At 47.4% G+C, this 27,396-nt stretch overlaps 1 protein-coding gene across 3 annotated transcripts in view; it reads right to left on the bottom strand.

Moving 5' to 3' along the window:
* LOC141259632 (amine sulfotransferase-like) overlaps positions 1–27,396 on the bottom strand; it is a 209,187-nt gene that overhangs the window by 144,352 nt on the left and 37,439 nt on the right. For all 3 annotated transcript variants that reach the window (XM_073675893.1, XM_073675890.1, XM_073675892.1), the window contains exon 2: positions 19,709–19,896. In XM_073675893.1, coding sequence (XP_073531994.1) covers positions 19,709–19,868 — 160 coding nt within the window. In that variant the 5' untranslated portion in view covers positions 19,869–19,896. The remainder of the gene's footprint in view (positions 1–19,708; positions 19,897–27,396) is intronic.

The following is a 27,396-nucleotide window of genomic DNA, read 5'->3' as shown; positions in this document are numbered from 1 at the left end:
AAATGGTAGAGGCTCACAAAGCAGGAGAAGGCTAAGATAGCAAAGTGTTTTAAAGTTGCCCTTTGCTCAGTTCGAAATGTAATTAAGAAATGGCACTTTACAGGAACAGTGGGGGTCAAGATAAGGTCTGGAAGACCAAGCAAAATTTCAGTGAGAGCTGCTCGTTGGATTGCTAGAGAGACAAAACAGAACCCCCGCTTGACTGTAAAAGACCTTCAGAAAGATTTAGCAGACTCTGGAGTTGTGGTACATTGTTCTACTGTTCATAGAGACCAGCACAAATATGGCATTCATGGAAGAGTCATCAGAATAAACCTCTCCTGAGTCTTCCCCATACAATTCATCGTCAGAAGTATGCAAAAGAACATCTAACTTTAGGCCTTTTAGAGATCATTTAAACTTCAACTTGCTTAACTGTTCACAATAACAATAATTTTGACCAGGGGTGCCCAAACTTTTACATGCCACTGTATGCCATGAAATGTCCTTGATAGAATTTCTCAACACAAGTCCAGTGTTTGGTGTAAAAGAAATCATTTACCAGTACCATTCCACTTTAATAACCACAACCACACCATAGCTCAGCTTAGGTTCCAGGTCCTGGAACAAGTTCCTACCCTCAGGAGATGTCAGGATTGTATAAAGCTTCTACAAAAGAGGGAAGCATTTTGGATCTACACACTCAGACCTTTGAACCCAAGGGCCTAAACATAGTATAATACACTGAGTTTTTGTAACCCGATTTCTGGTTGGACGATCCTGCTGAATGTTACATAATCTCTAATCTAGGTTTATCAGACTTTGGACATTCATCTCTTACTAATGATGTCATATATTTAGTGAATGTTTTTATATGGACTGCATATTACGCCATATCTTAACATTATGTTCATATGTATAGTTGTATTATATCTTTCATTACATTTCCCTAACATCATGTCTTATTTCTTTCCACAGAATCGATAAAGTGCACCGCCACCTGAGCACCAATTTGTATATTGGTATTCTTTTCTCTCTCTTCTTTTTTTCTATTTTAGAATTTTCAGCGATATTTAATTTATCAACACATTTGATTATTATTCGTTATTTCTAGCCCAATAATTCCTCCTCTTTATTGTTTTACTTGCATATTATACCCACTGCCTCTGCTATCAGTCATACACTTCCTTACATACGGTACATTTATCGTACTATGCAATCAAGGCCTGCACCTTTATTGACAGAACATATGCCCATAATATAACCTGGCTATTTCCTCCACTTGAGTGGCTACATGCCACCCTATTTATATATACGCTTCACTCTTCCATTTGTGCTTTTCACATCACACACCAGGGCATTCACACTACATTGTCATTCTGGTTATGGCTCTCTTGAGAGGCGAACAGCCAACCACGCCCCATTTTAAAGCATGTGCCTGGTCTTACTGACAATGCGTCCTGTGAGCTAACAGTGACGCGGACCACGTCATTCCAGCTCCACCCATACATAAGGTGCGGCATCACATTGGGCTACACACTCTAATGTTGACGCAAGTGCAGCGCATTTACTGATAGGATCTTGTTACCATACCACAGCGCAGATTACCTACATTCACACAACTAGCACAGCCCGGTAAGTTATTCTCCTTTTTCTCATCCCATACCTTTCTCCAGATGCCTCATTACTTTTTGTGTCTCATTCTCTCCTCATAGAACTTCACTTCTACTGACATATCTATGAATGGTATGCATTTACCATTAATTACTAGTGATGAGAGAGCACTAAAATGCTCGGGTGCTCGAAGCTCGGGTCGAGCACATTGGAATACTCGGGTGCTCGACCTGAGCAACGAGCCCAATGTAAGTCTATGGGAAACTCGAGCATTTTTCTGGTGGTCCCTCCTGGCGGTCTGCAGAAGGTCAAAAATTGCCCAAATCGATGGGAACAGTGCTCAATTAAACGTTAGGCAGGCAGAATATATAGGCAGACAGGCAGGGTATATAGGAGGGTGCATGAAAAACATAGCAGGGCACTTGGAACACACTAGTGTCCTCCGATTTTCATGCACCCGTCTCTTTAAAAAAGCCGGCCGGCAATTCATCAGCGGCATACACCCGTACCTGACAATTTAGAACAGAAAGAATAGAGCATCACACATAGATTAAATAGATAGAAACATGTCAGTCACGTATATAATAAGTACAGTGACAGTGTTGGTTACTGTACTTGTTATTTAGTGTTAAAATAAAGGATTAATTAAAAAAAATAATAATAGTGTTTTCATGCACCCGTCTCTTTAAAAAAGCCGGCCGGCAATTCATCAGCAGCATACACCGGTACCCGACAATTTAGAACAGAAAGAATAGAGCATCACACATAGATTAAATAGATAGAAACATGTCAGTCACATATATAATAAGTACAGTGATAGTGTTGATTACTGTACTTGTCATTTAGTGTTAAAATAAAGGATTTACAAAAAAAAAATTGGCGTGGGGTTCCCCGTAATTTTAGGATGCGCCAATTCTGGCACTTAGCCTCGCTCTTCCAACTGCCCTGTAGCGGTGGCAGTGGGGTAATAGGGCTGGGGTTGATGTCAGCTTATAATTCCAGCTGATATCAAGCCCAGGTTAGTAATGGAGAGGCGTCTATAAGACACCCCCATTACTTACCCCATAGTCAAAGTTAAAAAAAAACACAAAGACCCAGAATAAAGTCCTTTAGTTGAAATAAACACACAATTCTTTAATGTTCTAATGCCACAGACACTGAGAAGCGCAGGCATGCTTGCAGTCCTCAGTGTCTGGCTGTGACGGCATCCAGATGAGCCGAGTTCATGTCCAATGAACTCAGCTCACCTCATTCACGTCACTGACAGCGTGGGAGAAATCTCCTGCGCATGCGGCGAGCGTGAGAGAATTCTCCTGCGCTCACTGCAAGCGCAGGAGAATTTTCCCACGCTGTCAGTGACGTGGATGAGGTGAGCTGAGTTCAATGGATATGAACTCGGCTCATCTGGATGCCGTCACAGTCAGACACTGAGGACCGCAAGCATGCCTGCGCTTCTCAGTGTCTGTGGCATGGCAAGCTGGATGGCAGCTTTCGGCTGCGATCCAGCCTGTCATGTGAATGTAGCAGAGCTGGAGCCGTCCTGGGAACCATGGGAAGGTAAGGATGAGGTTTGTTTATTATTTTAATTTTATTGCAGAAGACATTGCCTTCAGCTGGAATTGGTGTGATGGTAAATATGGTTTAATTTAGAATATTAAAAATTGTGTGTTTATTTCAATTAAAGGACTTTATTCTGGGTGTTTGTGTTTTTTTTTAACTTTGACTATGGGGTTAGTAGTGGGGGTGTCTTATAGACGCCTCTCCATTACTAACCTGGGCTTGATGTCAGCTGGAATTATAAGCTGACATCAACCCCAGCCCTATTACCCAACTGCCACCACTACAGGGCAGTGGGAAGAGTGAGGCTAAGTGCCAGAATTGGCGCGTCCTATGGATGCGCCATTTCTGGGGCGGCTGACGGCTGGTATTTCTAGCCTTGGAGGGGGCCAATATTCATAGCACCCTTCCTGGGCTATTAATATCAGCCCCCAGCTGTCTGCCTAGCCTTTGCTAGCTATTAAAATAGGGGGGACTCCACGTCACTTTATTTGGGGGTCCCCCATTTTAATAGCTGATAAAGGCTAGGTATTCAGCTGGGGGCTGATATTAGTAGCCTGGGAAGCTCCATGGGTATTACCCCCTTCCCAGGCTTCAAACATCTGCCCCAGCCATCTGCTTAACCTCCGCTAGAGACTAAAATTACGGGGAACCCTACGCCAATTTTTTTTTTAAATAAATCCTTTATTTTAACACAAAATGACAAGTACAGTAACCAACACTGTCACTCTACTTATTATATATATGACTGACATGTTTCTATCTAATCTATGTGTGATGTTCTATTCTTTCTGTTCTAAATTGTCGGGTACCGATGTATGCCACTGAAGAATTGCCGGCCGGCTTTTTTAAAGAGACGGGTGCATGAAAACACTATTATTTTTTTTTTAATTAATCCTTTATTTTAACACTAAATAACAAGTACAGTAACCAACACTGTCACTGTACTTCTTATAAATGTGACTGACATGTTTCTATCTATCTAATCTATGTGTGATGCTCTATTCTTTCTGTTCTAAATTGTCAGGTACAGGTGTATGCCGCTGATGAATTGCCGGCTTTTCATGTTTCACTGTGAGCACTGTTCCCATCGATTTGGGCAATCACTGTAACGCCACAACCACCATGGCTGTGACATTACAGTGAGTGGCAGACAATCCCTGCATGATTGGTGCTCTAAATAGCGCCAAACATGCAGGACGGGGACCCGAGCTCCCGCCCGAGCATCTCGAAAGTATCTCGAGTACTGAGATGCTCGGGCGAGTACCGAGCAGTGGCAAGCATGCTCGCTCATCACTACTAATTACAGCTATACAGGTTGGTTCACATGATTCAAATATATTTATCCCTCAGGCTCCCTACACAATACAGGTTTTATGGTCTCACACTCCATTTCTGGCTCATAGCCTCCCTTTTTTTTGTTTCACCTCTGGCAGATTTACTATTCACCATTCAATTACATTCCATTTCCTAGTTAAAGGGGTAGTGTCACGACATACTTTGTTGATAAAATCTCCTAATCATGTATAAATATTCACAGAAAAATGTTAAAAGTGGATATCTTGATTAAAAAATACCTTTTTATATGTTCTCTGATTCGCTTGTGGCCTCTTCATGTCATAGTAAACAGAAGAGATTGTGGGATAATAATAATATAATAATTTTTATTTTTATAGCTCCAACATATTCCGCAGCACTTTACAATTTTAGGAGGACTTGTACAGACAATACAAACGTTACAGAATAAGCATAACTCAGATATCAAAAGGAGTGAGGGCCCTGCTTGCAAGCTTACAGTAAATAGAGGGGGGGGCACAAAAGGTAACATGTACATATGTTGTATAATACAGCCATAATATACTAAATCGGGTATATACATAACACTATATGAACTAGTCGCCAGCCAGTATGTGTACAGTACAGACAGAGGCTATTCAGTGCATGGATGGTATGAACATGATTTTGAAGAAAATTTTAATATGGGCCAAACTAGGACAGTTAGATAAATATGTTGAAGCGATAGGCCAGTCTAAAGAAATGAGGAACTGTGGGTATTAGGAATTAATCGAACTGTCCTGGGTAGTGCATTCCAAAGAATTTGCACAGCACATGAGAAATATTGGAGACGGAAGTGGGAAGTTCGGATTATGGTGGATTTTAGTTTTAAGTCAATGACAGAACAGAGGGCACGGGTAGGGTGGTAGACCAAAATGAGGGAGGAGATGTAGGGTGGTGCTGAAGCATGGAGCGCTTTGTGGGTAAGAGTGATAAGTTTATATTGAACGCTGTATTGGATGGGCAACCAGTGCAATGACTGGCACAGGGAAGAGGCATCGGTGTATGGATGAAGACCCACCCATATTATTGCAGCTGCCTCTCCTTCATTGCCTCAGCTGCCACATCACTGCCTTCATAGTCACCTTCCTCACTGTAGTGGTCAAATAGTCCCCTACATTCCAGATTCCGATTAATCCATTTATTTTCTAAAAATGGTATAGGCGATCATTATTCCACTAATGAAAAACACTCCCCTGTCTAACTCTTAGTCATCTTATGCTTGAATATGAATTATATATATGTTATGAACTTAAAATACATTTGTATATACTTAGCAGATAGTGTACACATTGCTGGGTCTTTTTATCACTTGTAAATTGACATATGGTGCAGATTTTAAATTCGGTACCATGTCAGTTGTGTTAAGAAGCTCTTTATGAATTATTGCTTTGCTGACATCCGCCATACATATGCTACACAAGTCGGAAGCAGGTGTATGGAGTGGGCTCACGAGGTGAGCTCGCCCTATACTCGGCAGGTGATGTCTGTCTGTTACAGCCAGGGCCTGCCTCTAACAACCCCGATGATGCAGGAGCTACAGCCCGTGCTCCTAGTGCCCCCTGGACCTCCAACTACTGCTCTGTCATATCTCTCCCTCTGAATCTAACTACAACTTGTGTACAGGAAGTGTCCAACAAGTTCACTGTCCTGCTCCTCCTACACTACAACAGCTCCTGAATGCCTTGACTGTTTCCTACCCTGTAACTAAATACTTCCTTATCCTATAGTGCCCACAGCTGCACTTTCCCATTCCTAATCTAATACTCGATCTATACCTGTCTTAAACTGACCCTGTAACTAACACATCAGACATTATGTAATATAAAACACTCATATATAAACATAGGGCACAACATTATATTCACACAGGGGGAAGAGGCGCATGACCACTCAGGTCACCCTCTTACAACGGGAAGGGGTTAAAAATGCCTATACACAATAGCATAGCATGGAATGCAGGCACTCGGTACATGACAAGTATTTTGTGCCTCCCCTCCCCCAAGAGCACATTTAGACAATCTGATAATCTTGAACAAGCATTCCTAGAAACGCTAGTTTCCTGATTATCAACCTCTAAACCAGCTACCAGTCATCTGAACAACGTTCATCAGATGAATTTATTTTTAAGATGGCTGAAAAATCAACATTCTCAGTGCCTATACACATTAGACTACCAGCCAATCCCTCCAGTTATGGTAGACGTTAATCTAATGTGTATGAGGGTCCAAACCCTTTCCTTATCCCTCATTGTAATCCTAGCCCTAGTCCAAACCCTCATCCTAGTCCTAATCTTAGTCTAAACCCTAGTCCTTATCCTCATCCTAATCATAGTTTTAACCCTCATCCAATTATTAAACCTAGTCTTAATCTCAGTCCTAACCCACGTCATAGTCTTATTCTTAACCCTAGGGTTAACCTTAGTCCTAACCCAAGGGTTAGAAAAAGTATGTAGAAATGAAAAGTTCATAATATTAGTTTATTCAAAAATAGTTTTATTATAATTTTTTTTTATTTTTTTTTTAAAAAAGGGGACACTTTTACACTTGGGAAAGCTCTCCCAGCGAGTTTGTGTCTCCTCTCACAAAATTGTAAGTGAGAGAGGAGTCAGGGATCAATGGGAAGACATAGAGAGAATGGGGGAGTTTTGGGAGGACAAACAATGTTGGAGTTGTGGGATGACATTCAATACATGGGGGAGCTGTGGAAGAACAAACAATAAATGTGGGAGCTGTGGGAGGACATAGAAAGAACGGGGGCGCTGTGGGAGGACATACACAGAATGAGGGAGCTGTGGGAGGACATACAAAGAATGGAGAGGCTGTGGGAGGAGAAGGAATACTGAATCAGTAAGTGCTGCAGTAGTTCTGATGAGTTTGTCTCTGGTTGCAGCTCTCTGAATAGACATAGATGATAAAGCTATCAGTGTAATGAGCTTTGTTAGCTCTGCCGTTCCCTGTGCACAAAGTAGCAATCAGATGACAAACTCATCACAACTGTTGCTCTCTGCCCTGGTAGCAGCAATTGAGCAGACAAAGCACTTGCTGAACACTTCACTGATTCAACTTCCTGCTGGGAAGCTGGGGGAAGTCCCTTGGCAGCAGGAGACTTGTGGGAGGAGAGATCAGCAATATAAAAGCTGTTGAGAAGGAGGTGTGGGGAGGCTGACCTGTGTGGTCAGAGGGGAGCTGAATCGATGAAGTATTCAGTAACTCTCTCCGCCTGGTATCTGTTGATTTTTGTGATTATCGTTGCTCTGTCGTGTATTTTATTGTCTGTAAAAGTCCCCTCCAAAATGTAAAGTGCTGCAGTGAACATTAAACAGTTCCAAAAGGTAGTGAAACCAGAAATGGTTAAAATTCAAAACTTTATTAACTGTAATAGTTCACATGTTATATATATATATAATTACCTGCAATGTCTGTAATCTCTCATACATAAACTGCACTACGAGGAAATTGCGACAGCGTATCAATGAGCATCTCCGGGATTCAGTGAACGGTGAAGCCTCTAATCCATCCAACGTATCCAATGTATCCAAGCATTTTTTTCAAGTACATGGAGGAGATCTGAGGGGTTTCCAATTTTTTGTGATGGAAAGAGTCAACAAACCTAGGAGAGGTGGGGCTTGGAGACAGAAACTCCTGAGTCGGGAAACCCATTGGATCCTGATGATGGAGACCGCCCACCCCAAGGGCCTAAGTAAACCTTTGGACTTGATTCTATTCTATTAGAACCGTTCACTAATCCCATTTATAGCACCTTGTTTTAATATTGTAATCTGTTTTTAAACTTGTATATGTGATTTTTATTGGCATTTTAAAATGTGTTTGATACAGAGGTTTTGTAAGTTATATGACAAGGGAGGTGGAACATATTTGTCCGGCTAGGTTAAATTCCCCATGCTACAGCCATAAAGCTAGGTTATGATTAAGGGGCACACATAGCCCGGAAACGCGTAAACCAGTGTCCTGGGACTTTGCTGTATCAAGCCCTCCACCTCCAAAATGTTTGCCTGTGTTTTTACATCTAAGAATTTTTTGGAATAAAGCTTTGGAACATATCGCTTTGGTGCCGGATTTTTTCGTATTGAATTGGACTCTTTGGGATTGTGGCCAGGCACAAAGGGACAGGTGAGCAGGAGAAAAAAAACTTTTTCTTTATTTATGATTGTGCAATTGATGTCTGAGCAGGGTCAGACTGGCCTGGCGGGGTAACAGGGAAATCCCCGATGGGCCCTTGCTGCAGAGGAGAGGGGGAATAAGAGGAGTAAAAAAAAAAAGCTTGCGGTTTTAAGGTGCGCGGACCCTTTAAAAGAGCAGGCAGAGTATATGCAGGGACGCGCGCACATGGCGTTCATTACCTGAACTGCTGCAGTGCACGTCCCGCTGAAGCTGAGCGTCCGACGTCGCTAGCGTATGACATCATCATCATGCGCCTGCTGTGAAGGGCGCATGCAAGTCAGCCACTGGCCTCTGCTACGAGTGCGTTGGATCTAAGCAGAGGAGGATACCAAACAGCGCAGGAAGGTAAGAGGAATGTTTTTTTTTTTCTGTGTGTGAATGCAGAATGGGATGGGGGCCTGGATGGACACATGAGGGAACCTGGATCATGGACATATGGGGGGACCTGGATCATGGACACATGGGGGGGCAGGCTGGACACATTGGGGCCTGGATGGGTATATGGGGGGGGGCAGGCTAGACACATGGGGGGCCAGGAAGGAAATATGGGGGACTGGACACATGGGGGGCCAGGAAGCAAATATGGGAGAGGCAGGCTGGACACATGGGGGACCTGGATGGATATATGGGGGGGCAGGCTGGACACATGAGGCCTGGATTGATACATGGGGGCCTGGATGGATGGATACATGGAGGGGGGGAGTAGGCTGGAAACCTGGGACCCCGGATGGATACAAGGGGGGACAGGCTGGACACATGGGGGCCTGGATGGATGGATACATGGGGGGCAAGCTGGACACATGGGGCCTGGATGGATATATGGGGGGGCAGGCTGGACACATGGGGGCCTGGATGGGTATATGGGGGGCATGATAGACACATGGGGACAGGCTAGACACATGGGGGCTAGGATGGATATATGGGGGGCAGGATGGATATATGGGGGGGCAGGCTGGTCACTGGGGAGGTAGAATGGATATATGGGGGGTCAGGATGGATATATGAAGGGGGGTCAGGATGGATATATAAAGGGGGGCAGGGTGGATATATGGGGGGCCAGGATGGATACATTGGGGGAGGGCAGGCTGGACACATGGGGTCCAGGAAGCAAATATGGGAGAGGCAGGCTGGACACATGGGGGACCTGGATGGATATATAGGGGGGCAGGCTGGACACATGAGGGCTGGATTGATACATGGGGGCCTGGATGGATGGATACATGGAGGGGGGGTAGGCTGGAAACCTGGAACCCCGGATGGATACATGGGGGGACAGGCTGGACACATGGGGGCCTGGATGGATGGATACATGGGGGGCAAGCTGGACACATGGGGCCTGGATGGATATATGGGGGGGCAGGCTGGACACATGGGGGCCTGGATGGGTATATGGGGGGCAGGATGGACACATGGGGACAGGCTAGACACATGGGGGCTAGGATGGATATATGGGGGGCAGGATGGATATATGGGGGGGCAGGCTGGTCACTGGGGAGGTAGAATGGATATATGGGGGGTCAGGATGGATATATGAAGGGGGGTCAGGATGGATATATAAAGGGGGGCAGGGTGGATATATGGGGGGCCAGGATGGATACATTGGGGGAGGGCAGGTTGGACACATGGGGCCAGGAAGGAAATATGGGAGAGGCAGGCTGGACACATGGGGGACCTGGATGGATATATGGGGGGGGCAGGCTGGATACATGGGGCCAGGAAGAAAATTTGGGGGGGCAGGATGGACACATGGGGGCCTGGATGTATATATGGAGGGGCCTGGATGTATATATGGGAGGGTCTGGATGGATATATGGGGGGAGCAGGATGGACACATGGAGGCCTGGATGGATATATGGGGGGCAGGCTGGACACATTAGGGCTGGATGGATACATGGGGACCTGGATGGATGGAAACATCGAGGGGGGGTAGGCTGGACACCTGGGGCCCCGGATGAATGGATACATGGGGGGACAGGATGGACACATGGGGGCCTGGATGGATGGATACATGGGGGCAGGCTGGACACATGGGGGCCTGGATATATATATCGGGGGGCAGGCTGGACATATGGTGGGCAGGCTGGACACATGACGGGCAGACTGGACACATGGGGCCTAGGATGGATATATGGGGGGCAGGTTGGTCACTGGGGGCTAGAATGGATATATGGGGGTCAGGATGGATATATGAAGGGGGGTCACGATGGATATATCAAGGGGGGCAGGATGGATATATGGGGGGGAAGGATAAATATATTGGGGGGGCAGGCTGGGCACATGGGGGCCAGAATGGATATATTGGGGGAGGGCAGGCTGGACACATGGGGGCTAGGATGGATATATTGGGGGTAAGGCTGGACACATGGGGACCAGGATAGATATATTGAGGGGGGGCAGGCTGAACACATGGGGGCCAGGAAGAATATATGGGGGCCAGGATGGATGGATACATGGATGGGGGGTAGGCTGGACACCTGGGGCCCCGGATGGATAGATACATTGGGGGACAGGCTGGACACATGGGGGCCTGGATGGATGGATACATGGGGGGCAGGTTGGACACGGGGACCTGGATGGATATATGGGCGGGCAGGCTGTACACATGGGGGCCTGGATGGGTATATGGGGGGCAGGCTGGACACATGGGGGCAGGCTGAACACATGGGAGCTAGAATGGATATATGGGGGGCAGGATGGATATATGGGGGGCAGGCTAGTCACTGGGGGGGTAGAATGGATATATGGGGGGTCAAGATGGATATATTAAGGGGGGTCAGGATGGATATATAAAGGGGGCATGGTGGATATATTTGGGTGGCAGGATAAATATATTGGGGGGGCAGGATGGGCACATGGGAGCCAGGATGGATACATTGGGGGAGGGCAGGCTGGACACATGGGGGCCAGGAAGGAAATATGGGAGAGGCAGGCTGGACACATGGGAGACCTGGATGGATATATTGGGGGTAAGGCTGGACACATGGGGACCAGGATAGATATATTGAGGGGGGGCAGGCTGAACACATGGGGGCCAGGATGAATATATGGGGGACAGGATGGATGGATACATGGAGGGGGGGTAGGCTGGACACCTGCGGCCCCGGATGGATAGATACATTGGGGACAGGCTGGACACATGGGGGCCTGGATGTATGGATACATGGGGGGCAGGTTGGACACGGGGACCTGGATGGATATATGGGGAGGCAGGCTGGACACATGGGGGCCTGGATGGGTATATGGGGGGCAGGCTGGACACATGGGGGCAGGCTGGACACATGGGAGCTAGAATGGATATATGGGGGGCAGAATGGATATATGGGGGGCAGGCTGGTCACTGGGGGGATAGAATGGATATATGGGGGGTCAGGATGGATATATTAAGGGGGGTCAGGATGGATATATAAAGGGGGGCAGGGTGGATATATTTGGGTGGCAGGATAAATATATTGGGGGGGCAGGATGGGCACATGGGGGCCAGGATGGATACATTGGAGGAGGGCAGGCTGGACACATGGGGGCCAGGAAGGAAATATGGGAGAGGCAGGCTGGACACATGGGAGACCTGGATGGATATATGGGGGGGGCAGGCTGGACACATGGGACCAGGAAGAAAATTTGGGGGGGCAGGATGGACACATGGGGGCCCATATGTATATATGGAGGGGCCTGGATGTATATATGGGGGGGCCTGGATGGATATATGGGGGGAGCAGGATGGACACATGGGGGCTTGGATGGATATATGGGGGGGCAGGTTGGACACATGAGGGCTGGATGGATACATGGGGGCCTGGATGGATGGATACCTGGAGGGGGGGTAGGCTGGACACCTGGGGCCCCGGATGAATGGATACATGGGGGGACAGGCTGGACACATAGGGGCCTGGATGGATGGATACATGGGGGGCAGGCTGAACACATGGGGGCCTGGATGGATATATGGGGGGGCAGGCTGGACACATGGGGGCCAAGCTGTACACATGGGGGCAGGCTGGACACATGGGGGCTAGGATGGATATATGGGGGGCAGGATGGATATATGGGGGCAGGATGGTCACTGGGGGGGTAGAATGGATATATGGGGGGTCAGGATGGATATATGAAGGGGGGTCAGGATGGATATATCAAGGGGGGCAGGATGGATATATGAGGGGGCAGGATAAATATATTGGGGGGGCAGGATGGGCACATGGTGGCCAGAATGGATACATTGGGGGAGGGCAGGCTGGACACATGGGGCCAGGATGGATATATTGGGGGTAAGACTGGACACATGGGGACCAGGATAGATATATTGAGGGGGGGGCAGGCTGAACACATGGGGGCCAGGATGGATGGATACATGGATGGGGGGTAGGCTGGACACCTGGGGCTCCGGATAGATAGATAGATTGGGGGACAGGCTGGACACATGGGGGCCTGGATGGATGGATACATGGGTGGCAGGTTGGACACGGGGACCTGGATGGATATATGGAGGGGCAGGCTGGACACATGGGGCCTGGATGGGTATATTGGGGGCAGGCTGGACACATGGGGGCAGGCTGGACACATGGGAGCTAGAATGGATATATGGGGGTAGGATGGATATATGGGGGGCAGGCTGGTCACTGGGGGGGTAGAATGGATATATGGGGGGTCAGGATGGATATATTAAGGGGGGTCAGGATGGATATATAAAGGGGGCAGGGTGGATATATTTGGGTGGCAGGATAAATATATTGGGGGGGCAGGATGGGCACATGGGGGCCAGGATGGATACATTGGGGGAGGGCAGGCTGGACACATGGGGGCCAGGAAGGAAATATGGGAGAGGCAGGCTGGACACATGGGGGCCAGGATGGATATATTGGGGGTAAGGCTGGACACATGGGGACCAGGATAGATATATTGAGGGGGGGCAGGCTGAACACATGGGGGCCAGGATGAATATATGGGGGACAGGATGGATGGATACATGGAGGGGGGGTAGGCTGGACACCTGCGGCCCCGGATGGATAGATACATTGGGGGACAGGCTGGACACAAGGGGGCCTGGATGTATGGATACATGGGGGGCAGGTTGGACACGGGGACCTGGATGGATATATGGAGGGGCAGGCTGGACACATGGGGGCCTGGATGGGTATATGGGGGGCAGGCTGGACACATGGGGGCAGGCTGGACACATGGGAGCTAGAATGGATATATGGGGGGCAGGATGGATATATGGGGGGCAGGCTGGTCACTGGGGGGGTAGAATGGATATATGGGGGGTCCGGATGGATATATTAAGGGGTTCAGGATGGATATATAAAGGGGGGCAGGGTGGATATATTTGGGTGGCAGGATAAATATATTGGGGGAGCAGGATGGGCACATGGGGGCCAGGATGGATACATTGGAGGAGGGCAGGCTGGACACATGGGGGCCAGGAAGGAAATATGGGAGAGGCAGGCTGGACACATGGGAGACCTGGATGGATATATGGGGGGGCAGGCTGGACACATGGGACCAGGAAGAAAATTTTGGGGGGCAGGATGGACACATGGGGGCCCAGATGTATATATGGAGGGGCCTGGATGTATATATGGGGGGGCCAGGATGGATATATTGGGGGGCAGGCTGGACACTTGGGGCCTGGATGGACATATTGGTGGGGCAGGCTGGACACATGGGGGCAAGGATAGATATATTGGGGAGGCAGGCTGGACACATGGGGGCCAGGATGGATATATTGGGAGGGGCAGGCTGGATACATGGGGGCCAGGATGGATATATTGGGGGAGGGCAGGCTGGACACATGGGGACCAGGATGGATATATTGAGGGGGCAAGCTGGACACATGCAGGCCAGGATGAATATTTGGGAGGACAGGTTGGACACATGGGAACCCGGATAGATACATTGAGGGAGGGAAGGCTGGACACATGGGGGCCAGGATGGATATATTGGGGGTGCAGGCTGAATACATGTGTGCTAGGATATATGGGGGCCAGGATGGACACATGGGACAAGGATGGATGTATTGGGGGGGCAGGCTGGACACATGGGGGTCAGGATGGATATATTGGGGCCAGGATGGACACATGGGGGCCAGGATGGATATATTGGGTGGGGGGCAGGTTGGACACATGGGGGCAAGGATGGATATATTGGGGGGGGCAGGTTGGACACATGGGGGCCAGGATGGATATATTGGGGGGGCAGGCTGAATACATGTTGGCTAGGATAAATATATGGAGGGGCCAGACTGGACATATGGGGGCCTGGACAAATATATGGAGGGGCCAGACTGGAAATATGGGGGCCAGGACATGGGACATATGGGGGAAGGCAGGATGGATATATGCGGGGGGGGGTGGCAGGATGGATATATGTGGGAGGGCAGGATGGATATATCATAGGGGGCAGGATGGATATATGGGGGGCAGGGTAAATATATTGGGAGGGCAGGATGGGCACATGGGGGCCAGGATGGATACATTGGGGGAGGGCAGGCTGGACACATGGGGGCCAGGATGGACATATTGGGTGTAAGGCTGGACACATGGGGACCAGGATAGATATTTTCAGGGGGGGGCAGGCTGAACACATGGGGGCCAGGATGGATATATGGGGGCCAGGATGGATATATTGGGGGGCAGGCTGGACACATGGGGCCAGGATGGACATATTGGGGGGGCAGGTTGGACACATGGGGCCAGGATGGACATATTGGGGGGCAGGTTGGACACATGGGGGCCAGGATGGATATATTGGGAGGGGCAGGCTGGATACATGGGGGCCAGGATGGATATACTGGGGGAGGGCAGGCTGGACACATGGGGACCAGGATTAATATATTGAGGGGGCAGGCTGGACACATGCGGGCCAGGATGAATATTTTGGGAGGGCAGGTTGGACACATGGGAACCCGGATAGATACATTGAGGGAGGGCAGGCTGGACACATGGGGGCCAGGATAGATATATTGGGGGGGCAGCTGAATACATGTGGGCTAGGATAGATGGGGGACAGGATGGACACATGGGGCAAGGATGGATGCATTGGGTGGGCAGGCTGGACACATGGGGGTCAGGATGGATATATTGGGGCCAGGATGGACACATGGGGGCCAGGATGGATATATTGGGTGGGGGGCAGGTTGGACACATGGGGGCCAGGATGGATATATTGGGTGGGGGGCAGGTTGGACACATGGGGGCCAGAATGGATATATTGGGGGGGAAGGTTGGACACATGGGGGCCATGATGGATATATTGGGGGGCAGGCTGAATACATGTGGGCTAGGATAAATATATGGAGGGGCCAGACTGGACATATGGGGACCAGGACAAAAATATGGAGGGGCCAGACTGGAAATATGGGGGCCAGGACATGGGACATATGGGGGGTGGCAGGATGGATATATGCGGGGGGTGGCAGGATGGATATATGTGGGAGGGCAGGATGGATATATGCAGGGGGAGGGGGGACCCAGGATGGATATATCCGGGGGAGGGGGGCCAGGCGGGACAAGGGACATGGGGGCCAGGCTGGACAAGGGACTTAATTATTGTTTGGGGGCAGATTGAGGAACATACATTATAAGTTTATGGTGGCGAGTGGGGAACATTATCACTTTAGGGTCTAATTGGGGACCTTATTACTTCTGTAATATAGTTTACTTTTTTAGAAACCGTTTTCCATGGGGGGGGGACAAAAGGGTGTTCTATTACTATGCAGAGAGGCACTATATCACTTTTTTTCTTCAACCGGTGTAGTGTAGACGTCGAGGAAAAAGTGGGAATGTGCTCTAGAAGAGATCGGTTATTGATAACTGTGTGTTATTTTCTGCAGAGATGAGTCCTGACTGGAAGAAGTGATGGCGGTCTGTGTGAGATGAAGAAGAGCGAAGATGAAGGACTTCACCTAGAGATGTCACTGGTGAATCAGTGTATTACATGTACACTTACACTATACACTATATACAGAGCTCCTGTGTATAATGTCACTGGTGATCACAGTATTACCTGTACACTATATACAGAGCTCCTGTGTATAATCTCACCGGTGATCACTGTATTACATGTACACTATATACTGAGCTTCTGCGCATAATGTCACTGGTGATCACTGTATTACCTGTACACTATATACAGAACTCCTGTGTATAATCTCACCGGTGATCACTGTATTATCTGTACACTTACACTATATACAGAACTCCTATGTATAATGTCACTGGTGGTAATAACAGTGTTAGTATTTTGGTTTATATTCATGATCAGCATTGTAGTATTTGGTCACTATGTAGTGGTAATATGTGGTCTGGTCATGGTGTCTCGGTTTTTGTTCTTATATGTGGTATTATTCGGTCGCTATGTGATGGTAATATGTGATCTGGTCATGGTGTGGCAGTATTTGTCCCTTTTGTATGTGTTATTATTGATGTTGGTATAGTGGATTGTGTTGTGTATGGCGGTAATTTGTTCCCGCTGGTTAACTAGGAGAAGGTTAATTCCATTAGGCCACAGCCCCACTATCAGTATTTGGTCAGTATTCGGTCAGTATTTTTCTCACAAGTGGGAGCCAAAACCAGGAGTGGGTGATAAATGGACAATTGGTGACTTGTTTCTATTATACCTTTTCTCGGATTGTTCCTCACCTGGTTTTGGCTCCCACGTCTGAGAAAAAATACTGACCAAATACTGATAGTGGGGCCATGGCCTTAGAGATTAAATACTTGGACAAGAGCAGCAGAGATGCATTTACAAGGGTTCTCCGGTAAAAACAAGTAATCTCCTCTCCACAGGATAAGTGATAAGTTATTGATTGGTGGGGGTCTGACTGTTGGGACCCGCATCGATTTGCAGAATGTGGAGCTTTTCTCCCCATTAGACTGGAGCGGCATGTGCAACTCGACCACTGATCCATTCATTCCCTCAGTGGCTGTGAGCGCTGCTCTTTTTTGGAAGCCCCCAAGAGAATGAATGAGGCTGCGGTCAGACATCCCACCTGCAGCTCCATTTTAAACTGGGGATATGTGTCCTGTCAGGGATAAAACTTCCCCATTCTTCTAATCGGTGCAGTTTCCAATGGTCGGACCCAAACGATTAATAAGTGATCACCTATCCTGTGGAGCCCATGGATGGGTGATAACTTGTTTTAACCAAAGAGCCCCTTTAATGCAAACTGCCGTAATTGTACATCCCAGTTATAGTATGTGCACAGTAGATGTGCATGAGCCGCCTGTGTTTTACAGTTGATGCTCCACTATAACTTTGATAACAGATAACAAATACTTGCATATTGCTGTAGGGTGGGCCCTTAGAGTCAATTCCCCCTGAGGGCCCCAGACACCCCAGTGCGACCCTGTGTCTGAGCATACCCTAATGCCCCAATTCATTAGGACTGGCAATTTGTACACCAGTGTTAATGAAGGCACCGCCAGAGTATGATGTACAAGATTTATTAAGAGGCATGTGCTTATAATACACTAGCTATTGAACCCGTTCTACGCCTGGGTGGCAAGCATTTTTATTGGTATATGGTCTCCCATGCTGGTATGTGCTGCCGCCCTCCTGGTATTTGTGCTACCCCAATCCTGTCCCCACCATCTTATCCTGGTATGCATGGCACCCCTCACCCCCAATCCTGGTATGCATTGCACCCCTCACCCCCAATCCTGGTAGGCATGGTACCCCTCACCCCCAATCCTGGTATGCATGGTACCCCTCACCCCCAATCCTGGTATGCATGGCAACCCTCAATCCCATTCCTGGAAGGCATGGCACCCCTCAGCCCCAATCTTGGTATGCGTGGCACCCCTCACCCCCAATCCTGGTATGCGTGGCACCCCTCACCCCCATCCTGGTATGCGTGGCACCCCTCTCCCCCAATCCTGGTATGCATGGCACCCCTCACCCCCAATCCTGGTATGCATGGTACTCCTCATCCCTAACCCGGTATGTCTGGCAACCCTCATCCCTAATCCTGGAAGGCATGGCACCCCTCATCCCCAATCCTGGTATGCATGGCTCCCTCATCCCTATCCTGGCATGCATGGTACCCCTCATCCCCCAATTCTGGTATGCATGCTCCCCTCGCCCCAATCCTGGTATGCGTGGTCCCCTCACCCCAATACTGGTATGCGTGGTCCCCTCACTCTAATCCTGGTATGTGTGGTACCCCTCATCCCCCCAATCCTGGTATGTGTGGCCCCCTCATCCCTTTCACACTGTACACACATAAAAAAAAATAAAGACTTATACTCACCTTTCTTACCTGTGCTCCAACGCTGCTGTGCCCTGTTCTGCCGGAGGCCGCAAGAGGAGTGTGGCGCCAGAGCACCGTTCTGTCCGGCGCCATTTTGCTGAAGACACACTGTAAATGTGTCTTCAGTAAAATGCCGCCGGATAGCGCTATGCGCATGCGCCGATCCGACGCCTCACTCCTGCCCCAGTCTCCGGCGAAGAGAGGCACCGCGGCAATGCTCCTCCCGGTCAGGTAAGTATGTAAGTATGGCGCCGGAGATCGCGGTATGCGGTCAGTGCCTACGCATACTGCGATCTCTGGCGCCATACTCCTCCTCTTACCTGTAACGGCTGGATGCGGTCTTCTGTCTGGAGCCAGATTGCGCGTATGCATGCGCAGTCTATAAAGGTTTCAGACAGAGAAACGCATCCCCTGTTATATTATAGATTAGGTGCATCTTGCAACTTTGCCAGAAACATTAGTCAAGTAAGGGGCTGGCGCAATATTTCTAGCTTGATTTATGCCACTTTAGTACCATAAACAAGATGTTTAGTACCATTTCAAGATGCTTTAGAACATAATTCTGATGAAAACACCTTGATGATGTGTTCCAAAAGTGTATTAGATTGCAAAGACAAATGTAGGTAGTGTTTCTCTTTACTATGATGATGCACTTTTACTGCCATGATTATTAAAAATATATATATACAGTAAAAAATGTTTTCTTTTTTTTTGCAGCAAAGGTTTTATTACTATATTCATTTGTATATAGTAGTATTCATATTAGTATGTAGTAATATTCATTAGTGGAACTTACCAGATTTTGGGTAGGTGACAAGAAACACGTCACTTTCTCTAACTTCCATATGTTCTATAGCATCTACAATTTGATGTGATGTAAGCCGAGTTTCGAAATATATACCTTTATGTTCAAACATTAATTTCTTCAGAGCTTCCTCAATTGCATCTCTCTCCATTTTTGTTTCTTTAAACTAAAAGAAAGACCTAAAATATATAGAAAAGGCAAAATCTAAGAAAAAGAACCTAAAACACATTGGTATACTTTTGTTTAAAATTTAATTAAATGAAGATTTTATAGAGTAGGTCATAGTACCAAGTGACATTTATTTATAGAATTGTCTTAGAATGTAAAAACATACCCTTTTTTACCCGCCTACTTCTCATTACAGTGCTTCCATGCTCTACTTAACCATCTTAAAGTTGCGATACAAGAAATTACTGCTTTATGGTCTTCAACATTATTATTGTCCATAGTATTGCAAAAATAGTATATATCAAAATGTATTAATTCATACATAAATGATCAGACAGATACAGGAATCAGTGCGGAAGATAAATGAGGCAATAAAACCCGCAACAACCCTCTACACACGGCAGACCCGATTCAGGACACAAAAAGTATTCAATTGTATATATAAAATATCCAAGTACACAGAAGATAATCGCCATACAAGAGATACTGTTATCTATCCTCTCTATAAAATTTGCAGAGAGGATAATCTATAGATACATAGTTTCATAGTACAGCATGTTTGAAAAACTACCCACACTGTCCTATACGTGCTGGATGTAAATTCCCTATGCCTCTGCAGCTGACGTATAACTAATAGGGGTACAAGTGAACATGCAAATATGTAACCAATATAGTAAATCAGAGAAACAGTGTGTATCTCAATTGGAAAAATTGCAAGTGGTTTATTATCTAATAATAATTAGAGATGAGCGTTGTTCTACTCGAACTGTTCGCCAATCTCAAATTTGAGCTGTTTTGGGCGGTGTTCGAGCCGTTCGGCGAACACGAACAATTTGAGAAAAATTCGGCTGTTCGAGGTTATGTTCGATAACTATTCGTGCACCAAAATCATAACTGGATTTTTTCTCAGTAATGATGAAAATTAATGTTAATACGCAGTTTGAGTGTACAGCGGGGTGGGGGGAGGGGCAGGGGATGGATCTCTGCAGGAACAATGAAGATCTCCATTTTTTTTTCTCTTTCCCGCATTTACAGTGGGGAGGTGCAATCTGTCAGCCTATCAGCAGCGCACACACGGAGCGAAGTGCTTTTTTTCACACAAGCAAGGGCATGTGTCATTGGCAGTGTATGTCACATGTGCTTGCCCTATAAGACCAAGCCATTTTCCCCGTCGCCACCATTTTCTCACTGCTGCAGCTGCGTGTTAGACGGCACCGCTGTTGCTGTGTGCGCTATACCTTGTTAATTTCAAGCCAATTTTCGCACAAATATACAGATAGCTTGGGAATAGGGAATAGTTGTGATTGCAGTCCTTTTAAGGACTAGGTTACAGCATTTCCTACGACTTTTATCAGGCAGGTCTGTGCTCTTAAATAGATAGGTTGTGGGAGTAAAGACTAATTGTAATTGGAGTCCTTTTCAGGACTAGGTTACATCAGTTCCTATCAGTTTTTGCCAAGCAGGTCTGTGCCAGTGCTGTGCAAGTTTTTTTCACAGCATTTGGCTGAATCTAGCAAAGCTAATCCTTTTTGGCCTATTGCAGAGTGTGTTAGTCAGTGGAGTAGCCTATCTGTGTTGCAAGATATACCACCTGTGTATAGAATACCAATTTTTTTACTGCACCTAGTGAAGTAAAATCTTTTGGGCATAGCATCATTCTATTAGTCCATCTATACTGACCTCCATCAGGTTGCAAACTGAATCTAATTTTTTTCTGCATCTAGCTCTGAAAAAATATTGGGCTTCTAGCAGTGTGTGGGACTTGTTCTATTAGTCCACCTATACTGACCTCCATCAGGTTGCAAACTGAATATATTTTTTTCTGCATCTACCTCTGAAAAATATTGGGCTTCTAGCTGTGTGTGGGACTTGTTGTATTAGTCCATCTATACAGACCTCCATCAGGTTGCAAACTGAATATATTTTTTTCTGCATCTACCTCTGAAAAAATATTGGGCTTCTAGCTGTGTGTGGGTCTTGTTCTATTAATCCATCTATACAGACCTCCATCAGGTTGCAAACTGAATATAATTTTTTTCTGCATCTAGCTCTGAAAAAATATTTGGCCTTCTAGTAGTGTGTGGGACTTTCTCTGTTAGTCCATCTATACTGACCTCCATCAGGTTGCAAACTGAATATATTTTTTTCTGCATCTACCTCTGAAAAAATATTGGGCTTCTAGCTGTGTGTGGGTCTTGTTCTATTAATCCATCTATACTGACCTCCATCAGGTTGCAAACTGAATATAATTTTTTTCTGCATCTAGCTCTGAAAAAATATTTGGCCTTCTAGTAGTGTGTCGGACTTTCTCTATTAGTCCATCTACACTGACCTCCATCAGGTTGCAAATTAAAAATAATTTTTATCTGCATCTACAGTACCTCTGAAAAAATATTTGGGCTTCTAGCTGTGTGTGGGACTTGTTGTATTAGTCCATCTATACTGACCTCCATCAGGTTGCAAACTGAATATATTTTTTTCTGCATCTACCTCTGAAAAATTATTGGGCTTCTAGCTGTGTGTGGGACTTGTTGTATTAGTCCATCTATACTGACCTCCATCAGGTTGCAAACTGAATATATTTTTTTCTGCATCTACCTCTGAAAAAATATTGGGCTTCTAGCTGTGTGTGGGACTTGTTGTATTAGTCCATCTATACTGACCTCCATCAGGTTGCAAATTGAATATAATTTTTTTCTGCATCTAACCCAGCCAATAGTTTTGGCCTAATACCACAGTTTGGCCACTCAGCTCTGCTCGGTTACCATCCATTGTTTTTTTGTGCAAACAACTCCAGAGTTGTGAATTAGTTAACCACCAAAATGAGTGGAAAAAGGCCTGCTGCTGGTGGAAAGGGGAATAGGCGTGTTGGGAACGGGAAAAAAGGTTGTGTCCGTGGGGTAGGTGTTAAAGCAACAGTAACATCTGCAGAAGAAAGACCATCTTCCAGCCAAACTAAAATGTCTACTTCTTTTAGCGGACAATGTGATAAGATCCCTTTCTTACGGCCACGCCAATCGCTACAAATTCCATATGAGGCACAAAAACAGCAGGTGCTTCAACGGATATCAAGTGCTCCTTTAAGTGGGCTCTCCTCCACATCAACTTCAACATCACAAATACTCCAGTCCTCAAAGGTGTCACCCAAATCGCACTTGCTTCCTCACAGCTCCCAAATCTCCAGCTGCCCGTCTGAGTATGAGGTAGAACAGATGGTTGAGTCTGCAGAGCTGTTTACTCATACTATAGCCTGGGAATCAGAGGTCGACTCCAGCGCTTCTGTGAATCCAGACGAGGAAATGATCTGCACTGATGCCCAGAATCTTTATGAGTCGGATCCAGGACCAGACGCAGAAGGTTCTGACCATAATGTAGACCCTCATTCCCAAACTGTAACTCCTGTTGGTGGAGACAATGAGGAAGACGATGATAAGACTCAAATACCTGATTGGAGCGACAACTTTACTTTTTTGTCAGGGCAGGAACAGGTTGGCTCTGAGGACGACGGGTGTGATAACACACAGGGTGATGATGATGAGGTTGGAGATCCCACTTACTGTCAACCCACAGTCAGCCAAGAGATGAGGTCAGCAGAGGAGGTGGAGGAAGATGCTAGTGACGACGAGGTCAGGTTGCGCCTTCCTGGACAGAGACGTAGTACTGGAAGCACGTCAACAACTGCATCCTCAAACACAACTCTGCCTCTCACCACAAGTCGTGGTGGCTCTTCAGGTCGCATGGGTGCTAAGCCTTGCATAGCCTGGGCATTTTTTCAGATCGATAAAGATGACCCAACTCGTGTTATCTGTAACATTTGTCAGCAAAAGCTAAGTAGAGGCCAAAAAATACATAGTTTGAGTACTTCATGCATGAACCGGCACATGGACATGAAGCATAAGTTGCAGTGGGAAGCTCAGTGTGCTACAATGCGGCCTAGCCGGCCGGGCCAACCACCGTCTGCCATATCTTGTGCATCCGCGGCCTCTTCATCCTCTGTGACTGGGGGGACAGCAGTCACACCTGTTTTGGGGCGCAGACCTGCCACCTCTTTACCCGCAACAGCCAGCGTGATTGGCAGGTCATCATTTTCTTTGGAGGTGGTAACACCAGCTGGTGTTGAGCGCTGTCCGACATCGATAGCACCACCTTTGGATCAAGGCAACCTAACATGTCCGCCTGCATCTTCCTCACAGACCGGCAGTTTGCCGGGGACACCCTTATCAACCCCGTCTAAGCACAATAGCCAGCCCTCGGTCCCTCAGATGTGGACAAGTAGCCATGAGAAAGCTAAGAGGTTGAATTTCACCATCTGCAAGCTCTTGGCTACAGAAATGCTGCCTTTCCGCCTGGTGGACACAGAGGATTTTCGAGACCTTATGTCCGTCGCAGTGCCCCAGTACCAGATGCCCAGTCGGCACTACTTCTCAAAGAAAGGTGTGCCTGCGCTCCACCAGCATGTCGCACACAACATCACCGCTTCTTTGAGAAACTCTGTGTGTGACAGGGTGCATTTCACCACAGACACTTGGACGAGTAGGCATGGACAGGGGCGTTACATGTCGCTGACTGGGCACTGGGTAACTATGGTGACAGCAGGACAAGGGGCTGCTGTCCAAGTCTTGCCGTCCCCACGAGTTGTGCGTCAATCCTCTTTATGTCAAAGTTCCTCCACTGCTTCTGCCTCCTCAACCTCCTCTCGGTCTTCCACCTGCACCCAAAGCCTGTCTGGTCATGCCACAAGCTTTCTAACTGCGCAGAAGGGATCCTGCACACCTCCTTACTATGCTGGCAGTAGGGCTCAACATCATCAGGCGGTTTTTACTTTGAAATGTCTGGGAAATGTGAGTCACACAGCTGAGGAGTTGTGGTCAGCTCTGGAGAACCAATTTCATGAATGGCTGTCTCCACTGGTCCTGAAACCAGGGAAGGCCGTGTGCGACAATGCTGCAAACCTGGGTGCGGCTCTTCGCCGGGGCAATGTCACACACGTGCCTTGTATGGCTCACGTGTTGAACCTGGTTGTCCAGCAATTTTTAGCCCACTATCCCAGACTAGATGGCCTTCTGCAGAGGGCACGGTCGCTGTGTGCTCACTTCCGCCGTTCGCATCCCGCAGCTCAGCGACTTACATCTCTACAGAAGTCGTTGGGCCTGCCACTTCACCGGCTAAAATGCGATGTGCCTACCCGGTGGAATTCAACTCTGCACATGTTGCAGCGACTGTGGCAGCACCGACAAGCCCTGGTGCAATACGTTCTGATGTATAGCCTGGGCCAACGAGATCCAGAGGTGGGGCAAATCACGCTGGAGGAGTGGTCTCAGATCAGGGACCTATGCACCCTTCTGCACAGTTTTGAAATGGCGACGAAGATGTTTAGTGCTGATGATGCCATTATCAGCATGACTATTCCGGTGATTTACATGCTGGAGCACATGTTAAACAGAATTCGGAGTCAGGTGGTGGCACAAGAGGAGGTGGAGGAAGTAGAGGAGGAGGAGTTGTATGCGGAAGGGCTAACATCTGCAAGGTCCAGACGGTCGGCAGCACCAAGGCGGCAGGCATGTGAGGGTGGGGGAGATGGTTTTACCAGGGCGCATGGTAGCAGCCAAACTAGTGAGGAAGGTGCAGGAGCCCAGGAAGAAGTGGAGGACGAACTGATGGAAGACTCATCAGATGAGGGAGACCTTGATCACATTTCTGTTGTGCGAGGTTGGGGGGAGAGGACAGAGGAAGGAAGCATGATTGTTACCTCGCCACCAACACAACAGGGACTTGGTGCTCCTGGATGCGCAACACACATGAGTGCCTTCTTGCTGCACTACCTGCAACATGACCCTCGAATTGTGAGAATTAGAAATAATCCTGACTTCTGGGTTGCCACACTGTTAGATCCCCGGTACAAAAGTAAATTTGCCGAAATTATTCCTGCCATAGAAAGGGATGCACGCATGCAGGAGTATCAGCAGAGACTGTTGCAGAATCTTACATGTGCTTTTCCACAAAACACCAGTGGTGCACGTAGTGAATCTCACAGTTCCAACTTGTCAACCGTGGGACCGTCAAGTGTTCAGCACTCAAGCCGTAACAGAACCACAGTATCTGCTGGTAACATCAATTTTGCGGAATCATTTCACCACTTTTTTAGCCCATCCTTTGCAAGGCCACAGAAGACAAGAAGTCTGACACATAGTCAACGCCTAGAGACGATGGTACAGGAGTATCTCCAAGTAAACATTGAAGCCACGACTGTGTCACTGGACCCTTGCTCTTTTTGGGCTTCCAATCTGGATAAATGGCCGGAGCTAGCCACTTACGCCTTGGAGATCTTGTCATGCCCCGCAGCCAGCGTTCTGTCTGAGCGTGTGTTCAGCGCTGCTGGTGGTGTGCTGACAGATAAGCGCACGCGGCTCTCCACTGATAATGTAGACAGACTCACGTTCATAAAGATGAACAAATCATGGATCCGAAACGACTTTTCTACCCCTGTGTCATCCTGGGGAGAGTAAAAGCTTGATGATTGGTTAAAATCACCCTACCAACCGTTTTAAGCTTTCAAATTACTAATCATGTTTATCTGTATCTTGACTGGAAAATAATTTGGGCTTTGTAGCAGTGTGCAGCACTGATCCTATTAGGCCATCTATAATAAGCTCCACCAGATTTAAAATTAAAAATAATTTTTAGCTGCATCTAGCCCGGAAAATAATTTTGGGGCTCCGAGATGCGCAAGACACATAAGTGCCTTCTTGCTGCACTACCTGCAGCATGACCCTCATATTGTCAGAATTCGAAGTAATCATGACTACTGGGTTGCCACACTCTTAGATCCCCCAAACTTTTCGATCAACCTTTTCATTTTAATAAAGACCAAAAAAATGGTCATTTTTGAAATTATAAGCATTAGCAGGTTGTTAGAAACTGAAATCAAACAGTTTTCAATTCAAAACTTTATTCTAGGTGATGTTACATTTTCACATAGGACCCCTTGTTCGAAAGGAGCTTCTGAACTCTCTCGTCCATTGAATTTGTCAGGTTTTGGATGGTTTCTGCTTCAATTGTTTTGCATGAGGACAGAATACCCTCCCAGAGCTGTTGCTTAGATGTGAACTGCCTCCCGCCATCATAGACACTCCTTTTAATGATGCTCCAAAGGTTCTGAATGGGGTAGAGGTCAGGGGAGCATGGGGGTCACACCATAAGTTTGCCCCCTTTTATGCCCATATCAGCCAGAGATGCAGATGTTTTATGTGCAGCATGAGATGGTGCATTATCATGCAGAAAAATGATCTTGCTGTGAAATACACGGTTCTTCTTCTTGAACCATGGCAGGAAGTGCTGTTTGAGAAAATCCACATACATTATGGAGTTCATCTTTAGCGCCTTCAGGGATCCTAAAGGGGCCGACAATCTCTCTCCCCATGATTCCAGCCCAAAACATTACTCCACCTCCTCCTTGTTGGCGCTGTAGCCATGTTTGCGTGGGGTGTCCATCAACCAGCCATCCTCCACTC

This window comes from Phyllobates terribilis, unplaced genomic scaffold, assembly GCF_046119375.1.
Source record: "Phyllobates terribilis strain yellow unplaced genomic scaffold, ASM4611937v1 Scaffold_3__8_contigs__length_932513732, whole genome shotgun sequence".
Classification (NCBI taxonomy): domain Eukaryota; kingdom Metazoa; phylum Chordata; class Amphibia; order Anura; family Dendrobatidae; genus Phyllobates; species Phyllobates terribilis.
The sequence above is the reverse complement of the archived record's forward strand: the minus strand, read 5'-3'. Positions and strand labels throughout refer to the sequence as shown.